This window comes from Drosophila takahashii, chromosome 2L (genome assembly GCF_030179915.1).
Source record: "Drosophila takahashii strain IR98-3 E-12201 chromosome 2L, DtakHiC1v2, whole genome shotgun sequence".
NCBI classification, from domain to species: Eukaryota; Metazoa; Arthropoda; class Insecta; order Diptera; family Drosophilidae; genus Drosophila; species Drosophila takahashii.
The window spans coordinates 2,129,677-2,147,535 of NC_091678.1; the positions used below are offsets into that span (position 1 = coordinate 2,129,677).

At 41.4% G+C, this 17,859-nt stretch overlaps 1 protein-coding gene across 2 annotated transcripts; it reads right to left on the reverse strand.

The window, feature by feature from the left end:
• Window positions 1-478: 478 nt before the first annotated feature.
• Window positions 479-17,103, reverse strand: bark (protein bark beetle). 2 transcript variants are annotated; one of them, XM_017151646.3, is made up of 13 exons: window positions 16,923-17,103; window positions 12,481-13,090; window positions 10,442-10,620; window positions 6,324-10,377; window positions 3,974-6,179; window positions 3,703-3,914; window positions 3,252-3,607; window positions 3,066-3,191; window positions 2,894-2,917; window positions 2,732-2,829; window positions 2,298-2,668; window positions 2,010-2,234; window positions 479-1,929 (listed from the first exon to the last, which is right to left on the reverse strand). In XM_017151646.3, the coding sequence occupies exons 2-13, from the start codon at window positions 12,961-12,963 to the stop codon at window positions 898-900; spliced, it is 9,366 nt and encodes a 3,121-aa protein (XP_017007135.2). In that variant the 5' UTR covers window positions 12,964-13,090; window positions 16,923-17,103; the 3' UTR covers window positions 479-897. The 2 variants fall into 2 exon arrangements, with proteins under 2 accessions (XP_017007135.2, XP_070069387.1); XM_070213286.1 differs by lacking the exon at window positions 16,923-17,103 and adding an exon at window positions 13,587-13,658.
• Window positions 17,104-17,859: the final 756 nt, after the last annotated feature.

A 17,859-nucleotide genomic window follows, 5' to 3' on the forward strand; every position in this document is an offset into this window, starting at 1 on the left:
TTGGAAGACTTGGATAGACAATTCACTCAGGGTGATAATCTTGTGACCGTTTGCCCAGTATTGTTATTCATGGTGAGGAGCAAATTCGAGAACGCTTAGAATAAAAATCGACTCTTGTCTGCCCAATTCGTATCCCGCAAGCTGTGCTGAATCGTCGAAGAATAAGGTGGTAGTCCGAGTACCAGAGTACAGTGAAGACCCTTACGAGGTGTCTTGCGATCAGGAGATTTTCATCGAACCTAAGCATTGAATATAAATTTAAATTATAAATTGTATTTATAAATTGTTCTCCAGCTCTTTGACCAGTGTATTTGGCGATAGTCGTTTAAAGCAAGGAGGGTTTTGGTTATCATTTAAGGACTATGGCACCGAATACTGTCTTAAGCGGACTGCAGCACTGGACACTAAATAAAATTGTAATTTTTTAATGCGATCCTAATTCCGATAATTAAATAAATGAAAATCAGTAAGAAAAAACTTTTTAATTTCTCATGTTTAATTTTGTTTTATTCTTCAGTTTATATACAACAACTTAGGACTAATTCGTTTCGGCAATAGTTAATCGTAGACTTAAGGCTAATGGATGGAATGATCTAAGTATACCACACAAAAAAACAACGGGCGGGCGTGTTCGTCTCTCTTGGTCTCTCTCAATCGTAATCTCGATTTTAAAAAGTATACTTTAAAGGCAAACTAAAAACTACGAAGCTGTGGGTGTTGAAACCCTAAGCGAAACTGACAAAGATATAATAAAAGATTTCTAAACTCAAAGAACAACATAAGGAATTTTCTTTAACTCTAAAAATTTAACTGGAATTACTTCTAGTTTTTTGTCAGATTCGCAGAGGGCTAAGAGTGAGTGTTAAATTAGAGTATGAAATGGATGACGACTCTTCCTCACATGGCCGTTTCCAGGGGCTGACTGTGACTGCGTCCGTTTGTTTGCAGGGGCTGCAGACCCCCCGTTCCACCATCCCCATCGAAATCTGTCTCGAGCAGGGCCTCCGACTTGGAGCGATGATACGGATTGGTCAGCGGCGAGGGGGTCGTCGGCGAGGACTCTTCGGATCCCGTCTGATAGACCGTCTTGGGGCGTCCGTGCGTCGGTCCACCCGGGGGCGCCAAATGTGGTGCGGCCGGCGGTTGGGCCAGTGGCCTCGGTGTTCGGTAGTGTGAAACTGGAGCCTTACTACTCCGCACGGCAGTGTAATAAGAGTCCGGACGTCGCATGTCCGCTGGAGTAACCTGCCGACTACTGGGCACAGCAGGCGCTGGACGGTACAGTGAAGACTCCGTGGAGTAGTTGAACTGGTCCAGCTTTTGATCGAAGGGCAGGGAGTCACCGCTACTTCGCTGCGGCATAAAGCTGCTGTGCGAGCTTCTCTGGTATTCGGGCAGGTTCTGTTTGAGTTCGCTGAGGAAGGCCAAGCCTGGTTGGCCACGTCTTCCGTTTGGAGTGCCTCCTCCTCCCTCAGTTCGCAGTGGCAAGGTACTGGCATTGCCATAATAATCGGAGCCACCCTCGTCGACCTCCTGATCGGTGTGATGTATGATCGGCGTATCCTCGGCCACACTGGTACTAACGGAATTGGCCCGAGTGCCACCGCCATAGGTGGAATTATCACGGAATCCCTCGTTCCGGTAGCTCAGCTCAAAGGCGTCGGGCTCCAAAGCGGCAGCAACAGCTCTCGCTCGATGGCCACTCGCCTTGGAAATGGTGGCCACCTTGTGATTCTGACCCTGATTATCCTGTACTGGTCTCAGGGAATTCTGATTCACATACTCGTTGTAATGCGGCTTCTGTTCATAGCCCTCAAAGCTGCCAGCCTCCGAACTTAGAACACTTTTGTCCATGGAATCTATGGAGCCATTCGCCACCATCTGCTTGTAGTCCTGACTCTTCGACAGTGTTCCATTGCTGGACATGTTCTGAACCCAAAGTAATAAAAGTAGTAAAAATAAAAATAAAATAAAAATCAACGATTAAATAAAACAAAAGCAAATCATACATAATTGGGTCTGCGGCGAAGGGAACCCTGCGGATCGATGCTGTTCAAGCTGCGCAAACTCTGGCGAATGCTGTTCCTTCGCTGGAGTCGCTGGACATGGCGGTGTTTTGATTTGGCAAACCAGCAGAAGGCCACCAGGATCAGCAGGATAATGGCGAGGACAAAGGCTGAGATAATACTGATGGCAAAGATGTCCGCACGCCAGGATAAGGGATCAATAATGACCTAAGAAAAATAAGATCAATAATATATGTCAAATTTCTTAAACTTCTTTTAGGATATCCTTACCCTAGGATCCATTTCGCATATGAAACCCCGCTCCTTGCCGCAATCCTCCAGTTCGATTTCTCCAAAAACAAAACTAGTACAGCGCTCAATGTGATTGTAGTCCTGAATCCAAACCTTATCGGGATACTTCAAGTGCCTCATCTGGCTTTGCAAATACTTCCACAGCGTTGTCTTATCGGTGCGTATAAAGGGCATTGTGGAGTTCTCAGAGCGACAGAAGTCCCGAGCTTCATGGAAAGTCATCGGAGCACCCACATAGATGAAGCAGGTATCGTGGACCAAGGCCCAACCAGGAGGACATTTACCATCCAAAATAGTCTCGTTGTTCATTTGGAAGGGCACGGCCAGGACCTCCAGTAGCATAGGATCGTCTGTTGGGATTTATAAGAGGATTAGTATTCTTATTCCATCTATTAATATTGGTAAAAACTCACCTGATTTATCTCTTATACGAGACTGCACCGAAATTGTATTATTATAGCTCCAATAATTGTGACGAGCATCGATCTTAGAGCTCCAGGTTTCAAAGGTCCTGGGTTAAGTGAAACAATAAATTAATGATTTCCCAAAAAAATTGTGCTTTGTTTTTATCTTACCTGTTTTCATAGTCAAAACTCAAACTACAGGTAGGAAAATGGTAGGAAATATAAAAAATGAAGTAAGAAATTAGATTCCCATTAATAGTTTAAAAAGTGAGATTAGAAGTAGAGCAATTGAAACAGTTTAGGTTTTTTTTAATAATAAAATAAGTAAAATTACGTTACTTACATGGAATTATTGACGGTTAGCAGCTCATAATCGTTTTCGTAGTTCTCGAAAATATTATCCACATACTGCTGACCCGCCGTTCCGGCCACAATTGTTGCCCTGGTCATCCAGTTGGTGGCAAAATTCCTAAAAACCAAGGTTATTAATTAAAAGAATTTTAAATCTTCTTTAGTATTTAAGGCTTACCTATAGAAACCATTGTGAGCCGTGGTCTGATAGATCTGCAGTCGCACCTTTTCGAAGCCAGAAACCTCCATAATTCTTCCGCCCACATTGCTGTGCACATAGTTATAGCTAAAGTTGGACACCACTTGACATAATCGTATCACATCCTCATAGCCAGCCATATTTTGGGCAAAGTAATTGCGATAGAGCTCTACTTCCTGATACGGCGATGATTGTCTTCCTTCCACATAAAGAGCGGGACGATTGCGGTTTCTCATAAAGAGATTGTGATGAACGAAGCCGCGAAGTGAGGTTGCAGAACCCCGAGAATCAGCTCGGATCCTTAGGCCTCCTTGATTTTCTGTGATCAGGTTGTTCTGGGGATTTCAAAATTATTATTATTGTTTTTTTTTTATTTTTTTTTTTATTATTTTTTTTATTTTTATTTATACTAAAGAGATCTCCCACTTACCATAAAGTACAATGAGTTCATGTTCTGCACATCCAAATTCAAAGCCGACGTGCAGGTGGAAAAGTTGCCATACAATTGTCGGCAATTCTTCTCTATCCGATTGCCTATCAAGGTCAAAGTGGGCGTGACCTCACCGGCAGAAGAATACGTAACTGCACCTTTCATCGCACCTGAGATATGAGTATCTGTGATATTGTGCAAGGCATCGCGATCTAAAAAGAGAAGTAACGATTTAATATGTAAGATTCAGATTAGATAGGGATAAACTTACATTGACCCAAAGTGGAAATGGGCACAGTCACGACCTCGGCTATAAAACCATGGGTTTCGGGAGCACCACTGGCCACCAACTGAAGACTCATCGTCGGTCCCTTCGTCTTGAAGAACGACCTTTGATTATCCGTATCCGATTCGATTTTACCCAAATAGGTGGCAGTCACATTGTAGATATCCCCATCGAAAAGCCTTATGAAATCGGTTCTGCCATATAGCTTGGAGTGATTAAAGAGATTGGATTGCAGCAATCGGAAACCTATGGGCTTTGCTCGAAAGGCGGAGGTGAAGATCTTCACACAGTTTACGGGATTATTATCGTACTTGTAGTAGATCAGCATACGCTCCTCAATGGTCAGCACCTTTTGGGGATCGCATATGTCCACCAGCGAGAAGAGTTTGTAGGGCAGATCCAGTTTTTTCAGCGGTGCAAAGCTAGATTCATCGCTATCGCGACCTTCGCCACTTAGCGATACAATGCTTATTCCCGTTCCCAATGTCTTGTTGATGTTCAGGTGATTCAAATTCAATTTACCACTCGGGGCTATCATATTGATGCCATGATTAGCCGAGTTCTCGATGCTCACCGAGGTTATGGATGGGTTCTTGTGAATCGCCTGAATGGCAGCCGCCTTGTGATTATGCAAAATGCCAGCCTGTTCAATGCGAACAAACTCTAGTTGACTCTCCCTCAATGGCAACCTCGCATGAGATCGTGTGTTGTGCAAACGATGTTCATATTGGATTTCCTCGAACTTGGAGTTGGCAAACCGTATGCCACCCCAATAAACCTCATCGTCGGCCATGCTATTGCAGCTGACAAAGACAAAGACATCATCCCAACGGCATTCATGGCGATGTCCATAGAGTTGACCATTCAACCGCTCGGCACAATCCTCCATTCGCTCCTCATCACCTCGGCACTCCAGTGGTTGAACCCATGACCAAATTCGTGTCAATGAGTTCGTGTGGAACTCTATCCTCCTATCATGTCCATAGTAAACATTCAAAGGATCATATCCGAGTTCTCGACAAACAACTTGGGCATTTCGCTCGGTGAATCGGCTATCACAAATGGGAACCCACTGAAGGGTGGTGTGATTGAAGTACTCCAGAAATCCCTCGTTCAATCCAAACATTCCATCGGCATCGCCCGTGCAATTATTCGCACTGGTGCAGAGTCTTATGGAATCGAATTCGGTTAGGGGAGCACTCATATCCTCCAGAGCTCGCTTCTTGGGCTGCGAATCGGTCAGAGATTCCCGAGTGGCATTCCTAAATGGTCTCATCACGATGGGTGATTCCTTGTAACCAATGGCCACTAGGGTACCCAAAACTAGAATTCCCACATTTGGTTCAAATTCCATTGTGACTCCATGGTTTATGGTCAAAGTTTTTCCAGGCATCACCGTGATATCCGAGTGTATATAGTAGGGTGTGCTCTGCTTCGTCAATATCAGGTCCTTGTACACCCTACCACCTCTATATGTGGCCAAATCTATCTCCTGATCCTGATTAAACGGCACCACCACCGAAACACTGGCATCGTAACTGTCTTCGATGAGGAAGGGTTGATATATAACATCCGCATGATCATTCCAGTTGTCAAAGTCAAAGATCTTGGCCTCTATAAAGGCGGTATCCTTGGTGCCCCACCAATTTTCCCTGGCCTCAAAGTAGTTGTTCAATCTGGCCGATCTCACGCCTGCCACCAGATTATAATCCATTTCATTCTCCGAAATCAGATTGCGATACAATCTGACATTCTGGACACCATCCAATCGAATCACAGAGGTGGGTACCTTGTGTTGCTTCTTAATTCGCCGCGCAGCTTTCATATAATGGTTTCTATAGTTTGCCGTCATGGTCACAATGCTGTTACCCTTAAAACTATTATATTCAATGCTAGCTGGTACTTGACCTATAATTTCACTCAGGGAATCGGCATTGAAGAGCATCACAAACTTGGCATTATTCGACTCGAAGCGATTGTTGTCGAAGCGCAGACGCTTTTCCATTCCATCGAGAGATATCAGAGCTCCCGGGCAATTATTCTCCCTAAAGACATTGGAGGTTATGTTGAAAACCGTGTAGTGACCGGAAACGGAAATGCGGAAGTCGCGATTCCTTTGCCAGGTGCTGTTGCCAAAATAGATCGAGTGGGTAAAATTCTCGTTGTACTGCCAGACATAAGGTAGGGCCACCTATAAAGAGATATTAGAACTTTAATACATTTTTAAGGATTAAAAACGTGGCTAGCACATTAATATATATGTTTAACTTGTAGTGCTAGAAATTTCAAATAAATAAAAAAAAAATAAAATAAATAAATACATTTTAATGATTACCTGAAAACCTCCATGAGTGTTCTGCTCCACCGTAGTATCCTGTATCACGTAATGGAAAAGATTATTGGAAGACCGCAGATCCTTTGACATTTGGCGTATTCCATGACCATTTTGGGTGATCGACGAACCATTCACATGCAAAGTAATCTCTGACAAATTACTGGAGATCACATCCCAAAAAGGTGACCTTATAAGTACAGCCTCTCGTTCGTTGAAGCTCAGTTCGGAATTTATAAGCTTGATCGATTCATTGGCTTTCCTTAGATAATACTCCCCATTATCGCCTATATAGCGATTGTAGTAAGTACCCGTGATTCCTCTCAGATTCTTTTGTATCTTCGTTGATCGGATGGTTAAAGTTGGCACCGCACCGCTTACAATGCGATTCCTGATGTTTTGAACTGGAGCGGTGACTGTACTTAGCATTAGGACAGCTCCTCCCAAAGCCTGCAAACCACTTTCGTAGTAAATGATAATGCCATAACTGCTGCTGGTGACGGGGAATACGTTCAAGTCCCTCTTTACATGCCACAAATCACTCCTTATATTCTCTGTTCTGGCATTCAGGATATTTAAGCTCTCCGTGGACAGGTTGTGAATGGGATTCAAGAGCTGGATACCTATGACATAGCCAGCTGGACACTGAACCACTATCTTCCTATTGATATTCTGTCCCAGGATCTCTTCGGTTCTAATGTACTTGTGCTCAAAGGTTCCCAAATCAATGTTGCTTAATTCGTGGGGCAAAATATAGGGATCGTAGTCCGTATCAAAGGAATTAAAGTCCGTGGCCATGTTAAACCACCCGCCGATTTCCTTTTGATCCAAGGCAGATATCACGGCATCATGCGAAATGCCGCTGCCTTTGTTGTCTTTGATAATCGATCCCGAGATCCTAAAGTCCAGTTGCTTGAGGCTAATGCCGCTTCCTCGATTGCCTGAGAACTCTGAGTTTTTGATGTTATTCACCGACTTTCCAGCATAGATATCGGAATATACGATTCCCAAACCGTCTTGTAGATTGTTCACCACCCTTACATTTTCCAAATTGTGACGGGCATGATCCATTTGAACTGCTGGCTTAAAGGCATTGGTGGTGTAGTCGAAGAGACCGGCCTTTTCCACCGTAACATATTGTAGATCAGCTCTTTCGGCTAGCATACTGAATCTTACCCCAGCCCAGGCGCCCTCATAACACCTCAGACCCACATCGTTCTCATGGCTACAGGTGTTTTCAAACTCGTACTCGGCTCTACACTTGGTAACGTCACGATCTTGTAGGGTACACCTGACATTGGCGATCAGAATATCCTCAGAGGTACCAGCATTTGGTAGCTGCGAACGAAGTAAACGCCAATCTTGGGGATTCAGGGAGTAACCCAATTGGTGGCAAACCAAGGCGGCATTCAGGACATTCCAACCGTAGTCGCAAACGGTACCCCATCTTCCCTTGAGATACACCTGAAGTCTTCCTTCGTTGGCACCAGCTCCTCCAACCAATCGAACCGGAACTCGGGGCACTCCATCCGAGGGTATCACTTCCGTTTCCATATCAATGGCCTCCGTTTCGCTATCCAAATCGACGGTCTCCGTCTCGTTGTGATCGCTCATAATCGTTTCTCTTTTGAGGGTAAAAAGTATATCATCGGGGCGACGTCCTCGGGCCTCCAACTTTCCAGCCACCATCATTCCCACGCTGGGTTCGAATTTGAGAGTGGTGCCGGGTTGAAGGATGAGCTTGCCACCCGGTCTTATGTTGATATCCTTGGTAACCGTATAGGTGCCAGCAGGAACCATATCCTGACCATCGACCTCGCCACCAATGATGTCGCTTCCCTCGTGGAAGAATCGCGGCACCACCGTGGAAACCGTAATCATGGCTGTGGAACCAGGATTCGAGCTGTGCAGCAGGTAAGGTATATAGGTGATCTTGGCCAGATTATAGCGATCGTTGCGATGGAAGAGTCGAGCGTAGATCTTATTCTCATCCGTGTGACCCAACCAATTGCAGGTGGCGTTGATAATCTTGCTTTGATCGGTCAGTTGAGAGCCAATCTCGTACATGGAATCCAGGTTGTGGAGGATATTCCGGAATATATCTATATTACTCGAACCCACGACAACGGGGGCTGCCACTCGAGATCGGGGATTTAAGCGACCGGCACCATCGCTTCCCTCAGATCCTGCTATTAAAGGACCAAAGGCTTCTGTGATATTATTTCCCCTCACAAAGTTCCTAGTAAAGAGTATATACTGTACTTCGGCTCTACTATAGGGCGATAGTCCCAGGGAAACCACATGTACACCACTGTTTCGCATAAAGTAGTTGCTCTGTATGATCAGCTTGACGGGAAAGTAATTAAACTCCGGATATATATAGTCGTTATTTACGAACAAACAGCCATAGGATCCATAACGAAACATGTTGTACTCAATTCTGCCCTGGAGATTCAAGGCGGGACTTAGATTTATCGAGTTTGCCTGGGAGTATTTAAACTGATTATGTCCTAGCTGCAGTTGCATATTGGGTCGTCCATTTTCGGTGGCCTGGTAACAGGATTCAATGAAAATATCATTCTGTTGACTGCCATTGAAGCTATTTCCCGTGATATTCACCCAAATGGGGCGACAGAAGTTGCCGTGAAAAACACCAGTCTCCAGATTTCCACCAATCTGTGAGTATTCCACAACGCTAGTTTGATTGAAGGGGATATATTCCATTCGACTAACATCGGAGGTTTGATTTAGCCAGGTGGCCACGCCATAACCTTTATTCGCAGTTAAAGCCGATCTGGAGATGTTACGATTACCACCATAATAGGTGATATTTACACCAGCTCCATTGTTGAAACTTATATTAGAACTGGTTATATTGACATCCCCGGCTCCACTGGTCACATGAACTCCAGCCACATGACCATTTCCCGAGACGGAACTACCGTGCACATGGAGTTTGGATCTGATATTATCGATGGCAACGCCACGACCTCCGTTGTCCTCCACAGTCGACTGGGAAACCCTGAGATCGTAGGCCACCGAATCGCCGGATGTCATGCGGAAGAAACCATTCAACTCCTGTCGGGCATCCGCTCGAATCCTCACAAACATTTTCTCCCTCGTCGAGGAGACACTTTGGGGCCTCGTAAAGTTCCGGGCCTTCCATTCAAACAGCAAACGATCATTGGTCGAAGCTCCATCGTAAATCTCCACGGTGGCCGTTTCATTTTGCATTAGCACAAAGTTTTCGAAATGGAGGGTTAGAAGATATCCAGGTCTTGTGAAGAAATACTTGCCACACTCTTTTCCCGATCCTGCATAATATTTCTGGGTAAACGAGAGGGAGATAGGATAAGTTTGCCCCGAGGTCGTGGGTAGAGTGCAAAAATCATATATGCTGGCACGATCTTTTCGCTCTGTTCCTCTCAAATCGTGACCCACATATTTCACTCCATCTCCGGCATTATCCACTATGGAACAGCCGTCCAGCTGCACGGATCCCTGACTCGAGTTGACGAATACTCCAATCCCATTGCATTTTCTAACCGTCACGTTTTGTAACTGAAATCCCGCCACGGGTCGTGTGCTATTAAATCCTGTGTACGCTGAGTGACTAATCACCACGTGTTCCATCTGGGGAGGTAATCCTTGGACTTCCACCGCCGACTTGGCACTGAAACCAGCGCCATTTCCTGCCCTTATGATATCCACATATTTCAAACGAGACTCTGACTGAGCGGCATAGACGATATTATCTCTGCCCAGCGCTTTTGTGGATGGGGCATTATCGAAATATATGCCACGCCAATGGCCCAAAGTTTCGGAGTGAACGGGCAGACATTGGATGCCCAGATCATTGTGATAATCGCAGGCCCCGGCGCCCATTTGTCGGGAGGTCCAGGCGCAGTTCTGTAGATTACTTTCGCCACCCCGGCACTTGGGCTGTTCGTATAGAAGTCGGGGATAATATCCCGCCGTTCGTTCCACCCAATTCCAGAAGCGACCGCCCCTGAAACCCAACTGCTTACAGGCCACTCCATAATCCGCCAATGTCCAACTATTGAGGGGTTAAAAAAAAAATAATTTATATAAAGATTTATATGGCTTACTTAGATGCTTACTTTCTGGAATTGGAGCATACGGATCGCCAGGCTCCCTTGTGGAAGAGCTGCAGTCTTCCCTCGACCGGAGTGGGTCCATCCACTAGTCGAATGCCCTTCTCCTGGTCATCGGGCAGTTCCAACTTATAGTTGTCCGTATTACTCTGCGATTTCAGAACTATTCTAGAGGTTGGTGTGCCCTAAAGAAGATATTTTTTGGGAAATTTAGTTGTTTCTTAAAATATATATTTTATTTACATTTTTAGACGGAAAAACCTGATTTTAATTACCCTATATTTAAGAAATCACTAAAATATAAATATATCTTCCAAGAAAATACAGGTTTGTCTAAGGTCAGGTCTATTAGAAATACTTCATAAGGGAAAATCAACTAACTAAAATAATTAAAAAATTTTAATAAATAAAAAAAAACATTATCAAAGTATTTATGAAAATATATCATATTTAATACTAAAATGTTGTATCCCATTCCTTTCACTATTTACTTAAATTATAAAAAATAAAAAAAAGTATAATTAAAAACTCCCGAGAGTTGAGAAATAAAGAACGTAAATAATAACTATATTTCTTCTTCATTATTTTCCCAGTCAGTTATGTCTGCATTTTCTTTTCAGCTCACACATTTCACCTCGACTTTGTTTCTCTCACGTAGCATGCAATTATTTTCGTTTTCAATTATGATATCTTCTCGCCACTTGGCCTTCGTTTGCCAATGAAAATCGACATGATGAATACATAGTATATATAATTTTCAAACACCAATTGGGGCATCAATTAACACCTATGCTACGAAGATCTCCAAACAAAAAGTCGCCCACTCTCGCAAAACAGTTTTATTAAATTAACAGCAAAACGTTCTGAACTCTTAACCCATTAAGACACACACATGACTCATTAGTGTTTTGCATATCCCCAAAAAAAAGAAGAAAAACAGTAGTGTGAAATACACAATATCGAGGGCTTAGAATTGGCTTAAGAGTTTGACAAAGCTAATTTAATCATTTCCCTTTCGGTCTGTGGAATTGTCAATTATGCGACTCCGACATTCACTTAAATCTAATTAACCCCCGGTGACCCCTTGACCGCTGATTAAGGGGCTATAGATGTTAAGAACAGAGCGGAACATGCAAAGTGCACGTCATAATTGAGAGGAAGTCAACTGAACTTGGCTGACCCAATTATGGGGTTAAAGATGGAGAGAGCAGGCCCTAACCTACCACATATAATGCCCTATATGAATTCCATACTTTCCCGCTTTGTGGTTTGCAGTATCTCCCCCTTTTCAATGATGTGTAAATCAGACAATCGCAATCTTATCGCTGGCTATCAAAAGTCAACAATGAGAGAACTTCAGAACGAAACTTTTGTATGGAGCTTATCTATCACTAAGATTACTCATAGGTGGACCCTCGACGGCTGATACCAACAGGTGCCGCTTAATCATTCGCAAAACGCCTACAGGTGTAGACAAAAAATGGGATCCGACTTGGAAAATACCCTGTAAATATTATATTTTTTTTCTAAAAAATTTTAAATATTTGCATTGATAGGTTTAAAATAGTTTTATATTTATTGTCATAAGGTCGAGTTTTCCAAAAGTTAATAAATATTCAATATTTTGCTATATAGGTTTCAAGTAATTTAATATTTTTTTAAACATAAACAAGACAAAAGTTTTAAGGTTACTAAAAAAAATATTTTTCTTTATAGGTTTTTATTAATTTCGTATCTTTTAATAAAATTGCGTTTTTAATTTTCCTACATTATATGTAATAAATTGTAATGCCTATAACTTTTTCTTATCATAATCATTATGATGAATTAAATTGCATTACTTTATATTATTGGCAGTTTCAAAGCTAAAAATAAGATTTCATTATTGGATTTGTGTCCATTTCCCAAGCTTATTTCCTAGAAGCATTTTCTTTTCACCCTCTATATAAGGTTTCACCGCCAGTCAATCGTGCTCGAGTTACTTGGAGCTTTTCCTGCCACCCAGCCCATAATGAATTTCCCCCCATTAGGATTTTCCGACTTACCACCGCCTGCAGGACGCCGTTGATTTTGAGTCCTTTGGTTGGGGCAAATTCGATGGTAACACCCGGTTCGATGGTCAAACGGGCTCCTCGCAACACCTCCACATCCTCGCGTGCCAAGTAAGGACTCTCGCTGCGCCGAAGGATTCGGTCGCTGAGGATTTCCCCGCCTTGCAGTTCGGTGTACGAGGTCGATGACGTCATCGGGGGGGTGGAACTCGGTGGCGCCGCGGTGACGTCTGCGCCGGAATGTCGGGTTGCTGGCAAAAGTTGGGTGGCGCCATCGAGACTGGCGAACTCTATGTCATTATCCTGCAGCAATTCCACCTCTTTGGAGTCCTCTGTTTGTCGAATTTCCTGGCCCCTTGCCAAGTGGGTCGAAAAAATCAGCGTTACGACCGCCCATAAACATATGTTGGCCCATTTTGGATCCCTGGGGTCTTTAGTTTTTCGCTGGCAGTTGGTTTTATATCGTTGCAGCTTCATTTGTGCATCGTTTTCGTATCACTTTTCGTTGTCGTTAAATTTGGTTTACTTTTCCTTTTAATTAATTACTTCACTATGGGGTTTTTTATTACACATTCGCCATGGCAGTTTCGTGATTATTAAACAGCTGGTGAAAGGAAAAGGATTGGATATTGAGAATTTTATTAGATTTAGCTTCACAATTAGTATTTTATGGTTTTTATATTTTTTACACATTTATATATATTTTTTTTAACCATTTCACTTAATTTTTTAGAGCCACTTTTACCACTTTTAATTTTTTAAGTTTTTAAATAATTGTTTTCTTGTTTAAAATAGTTTTTCTCATTTTCTTTGTGTTTAAAGTCACTTTTCATGCATTATTTTGAGTATATTTAACCGCTTTTTAACAGTTTTTCATGCTTTTCAGTTATTGTTCACCAATTGTTGTTTTTTTCAACACCCAACCTCAAAAATCTTGAGATTTTCCAACCAGAAACATGAGAATTTTGGTGGGGTTTCATTGTTAACAAATTTTTGTGATAAGCCGCTAGAAGAACGGGCCCAAAAACAGAACCGAAAAAACAACAACAGAACTCCTACCAAAATACTCACACGCACAAACAAATATCAGCTTTTCTAACTTTTTTCTAGTTTTCCCATACAAAACACGTCCATACGCAAAGAACCGTTAGCAACGACTGAAAAACCGAGACGGTTTACTATACTGCACTACCCACCAAAAGAGGGAGATAGCGCGATGAAAAGAGTGGCTGAGTGAAAGAGAGAGACCGAGGGCGACGAAGAACAATAACAAAAGAAGTGAGGCAAACAAACAACAATATGTAAAATATTGGGGAGTTGTTGCTGGAATTCCCCCACTTTAGTAAAATAACTGTAAATGTGTAGGCATTTCATTCATGCCGAAAGAGAGCAAGCGAGAGCGAGGGAGATGGAGCGAAAGAGAGCGACGCACGCACCGCAAGTTCGTGTCTTTTTCCCCAAGTTTTCTTTAATTTTCCTTCGTTTACGTGTGCGTAGTAAGAAGAAAGCATTTCCACCTTCGACTTATGGGCTTTACCAAAACTTTCCCCCACCCTCAATTTACACAGAACGAAATTATACCAAACGAGGATCCGTAAAGAAATAATTGGAATGTATGTAGTTAGATAATTTCTTCCATTGGTTTTAAGATTGCATAAATATTTAAAATTTGGGAAACATTTTAGATTTTATAGAAAAAACAATTAAAGTCCTATAAAATATTTTGAATTGATAGGAATTTTATATAATTCTAATTCCTTATAATTAAAACGAAAAAAAACAAATTCTTTTTACTGGAAATGTTTAAAAACGTTATAATGTCTTGTTTATTGAATGAAAAATATTGTTAATTAGGGACTAATTATAAAGAATTTTCTCCTGTGCAATCCCCAACATTCTTGATAACCAGCATTTTAAATTTATCGAATATGCAAAGTAGCTTTAAGGAGAGGGGTTTTGGACGGGGGTAACGGGGACAACGGTGCGTGTGTGGATTGTATCTTGTATGTTCAATCTTTGTGTATGACGGTCGATGGATGTGACTCAACTGCAACGCTGAATGTTGTTTTTGTGGTTGCCGTGACTGCATTTGAAGTGCATTCAAAAGTTTATTGTCTGCCTTTTTATGGGTTTATTAACTTTAGTTTGGTTCGGTTTGCGCTTTGGCATTTGTGCGTTTCTCATAAGCTAAGTGAATGCACTAAAAGCGGGGCTCTCTTTAAGTTGCGCTTAAAAAATCAATAAGCTTGATCAGTTTTCCCTTCTTATAAAATTTAATTTAAACTAGAAATGAGTGCTTCTTTGTTTCTATATCGAAGAAAGTTCATGAAAAGGTTTAAAGTACCTTAAGACATTAAATGATAAGATAAGAAGGATATTCAATAGAGTGCAAAAAAGTTCATTTCTAAAAATACACTTCATAAGTCGTAAAACTTCTGGTGCATTATATAATTTACTTAGTTCTTTAAATAAGAGTATCTTTCTAAACAGAATTTTAAACTAGTTCTCCAAACTTCTTTTTTAACCCAGAATACCTTCTAAATCTGTTGTATTCAATTCCCATAGCAGAGTTCTAGTTTGATTGAGCTTTCTCTGAATGGTTCGGTGATGTGAAAGGGTTTTCCCGCTGTGCAGCTGTTTTTTGGTCAATTTTACAGCAATTTAATTTAGTTTCCGTTCTACCGAAAAGAGTTCAACAACCCGATGAACTAAAATTGCTAGAACAATTCCAATTGTCTAAACAATTTTATGGTCGTTTGAGGTCTCGTTATTGTCCAATTTGTTTGGATCTAAATATGTAGAATTTGTTAGTCATTTGCCGGCTTCAATGATTGTTAGATGACTAATACAACCCACTGCTCATATGATAGTATTCCTCTCCGTCTCTCTACATATGTATTTCTATCTGAGAGACTGTCATTGATGATGCGCACCGCGCTAAAATGTTAATTAGCTTGACCAGCGAACTTTGCATTCGCATTATCTCTGAATTTTATGGGTACACATGCACTGCATCTATTTAATTTCCTAGAAATGGTGTTTCAAAAGAACATTTTTTAGTTGCTTAATTTTTGGAAAAAAAATAATTAAACTTGTTACACTTAAGTCACAAATTATCTTTCTGAACGAAGAAACATTAAACCAACTTTATTAAAATAAAGTACAGAGTATCTTTCAGTCCTTAAACCTGTTTGTTTAAGTTTCACTTTTATCTATGGGATTTTATAATGCACCGGGAATATCTTCGGTCTTTGTTTTGCCTTTCCTTATCTACATCAAATGATTGATAATGCCCAACTTCCTCTTACGTATGCGAAAATGTTCTTTTAATTCACTTTTTTCCACCTTTTTACTACCGACCTGTTGTAACCAGAATGGCAACGCGTCATCGGCTTCCATATTCAATTGCCAGTTGAATGACTAATGCGGAACGGAAGTAGCAGAGGAACTCCGAGAGGAACTCGACTATTGGGAACAACCTGTCTATAAAGAGGGATAGGATACAAGGGAGCTCACACAGCGGTATTAAACAAGTGCAACCAACGTTGCGGCTCGCTGAACGCATCGACTTAAAAGTTGCAGTTGCAGTTTATTGGCCACAAACCAACGCAAAAAAAAATAATACAAAAAGAAGGAAAAAACTGCCGTAGATGGGGCAATTAGTTGCTGCCAAGAAAGCGTGCAAAAATAGGAAGAAACAGAGCAGCAGCTAACAGAATTTTCGGATCCAATCTTTGCACTCCAGTGGTTTTCTTTTCGCTCAGAAGAATCTAAGAAACGAAATTTTAAGTAATAATCCCTTAAAAGCCCTTACTTGTTCTCCAAAAATTAAATTTATTTTTATGAATCATAAATCACTAAGACTGTTTTAAGCAGCACATGTTTTTGCGGTGGAAAATGAATGGTTATTTTTAATTTTTACCAATTAAAGACACTAATTTAACACATAAATTATATATTTATTTTCATCCGTGCTAAAAAAAATCACTTTTTTTTTAAGAACCGCTTCTTTTTAAATTCGAAATTGTTGAATTAAGGATCTTTTTCCTGCTGAATCACATAGACCATCAATTTTTAAGTGGTACACAATCGTAAAAACAATTCTTCCACTCCAGAATCCTATCTCTTTTAAGCCGTAACTTAATGCGCGTCTTGTATGTTTTCTTTGTGTACTCCACTTGGCATTTCACAGGTATTGGTGTGTTTGGTAATACTTTTTTGGTGGTGCCACCAACACAACCTCACTTTTTGGCCCAAAGCTTTGGCTTTTCACTCATGGTTTTCTTTTAAAATATTCAATTTAGCCACTACTTTATCAAATATATTTTTCGTATTTCTTTTCCGTTATTATTTTATGCGTTTTGAAATGGTTTTTGCTAACATTTTAGCAGCAACACTTTTCGCATTTAAGGCGCGGTCAGTTGGCGATCACTCACACTCTGAAGAACCGACTGTACGTATACGTGACAGCCAAGAGAAAAAACAACAAAGCACCGTTGAGATCAATAAGTTACTACTGCCAAGCGTTATTTTCCCCGATCAAGCGCACACGTCCAACAGCGAACACCTTCTGAACCGAACTGAGTATCGTTGCTCAAAGCTGAAAAACTGAATAAACCGACTCGTTGAGCGGCACAGAGCGCATTGAGTTCGGAAGAGAGGAGCCAGCGTATCCAAAAGTGGCCAAGTAAACCCATCTGGTATAGACCAAGAGCTTTCTGTGTTTCAGGCGGCGGGAGAACGTTACCTCTGAAATGTCAGTTACTCCAGTCCACTCTCAGTTACCTTGGCCGAAATACTAAAATGCAGCAGCCAAAGCTTCGGGTTCCAGCCACAAAACAGAGTTGCTAACTTGACCTGTTGCCGTTGGTAGCCGTTTAACAGTCGCCCGACTTGTGGGTGGTTTGTGGATCTGTTAAACCTCAGTTGAATGTTACAAAAGTTCGGAATTGGTTATCACTATGATTATTATGAGCAAAGGGCTTTAAAAATTTAAAAAGATGTAAGGCTAATTTTTATAGAAATTCTGTAAAGTATTTTCCTTACAGCTGCAAGTTTATTTCCAATATTAGTTTGCACATCTTGAAGTTGATTTTACATCTTTTTGAGTCTTTCATGACAGTCTTCGAAGTCCCGTCCAAAGACTTTTCCATCGCCTTCTATCCTATCCAGTTTGTATTGGTTTTTGCTTAAGCTAAGATTAAACTTGGCCATGTGATGATAATGAGATCCCAGGGCAGATAAGCAAAATGCGCCGTATTGTTGTGGAGCATTTGTAAGGATACATCTTTCGCTTGAATCCTGTGAAGAATCAACTGAGGGCCCATAAAGATTCAGTAGGATTACTAAGTAAAACATGTAGTGGCTGGACTT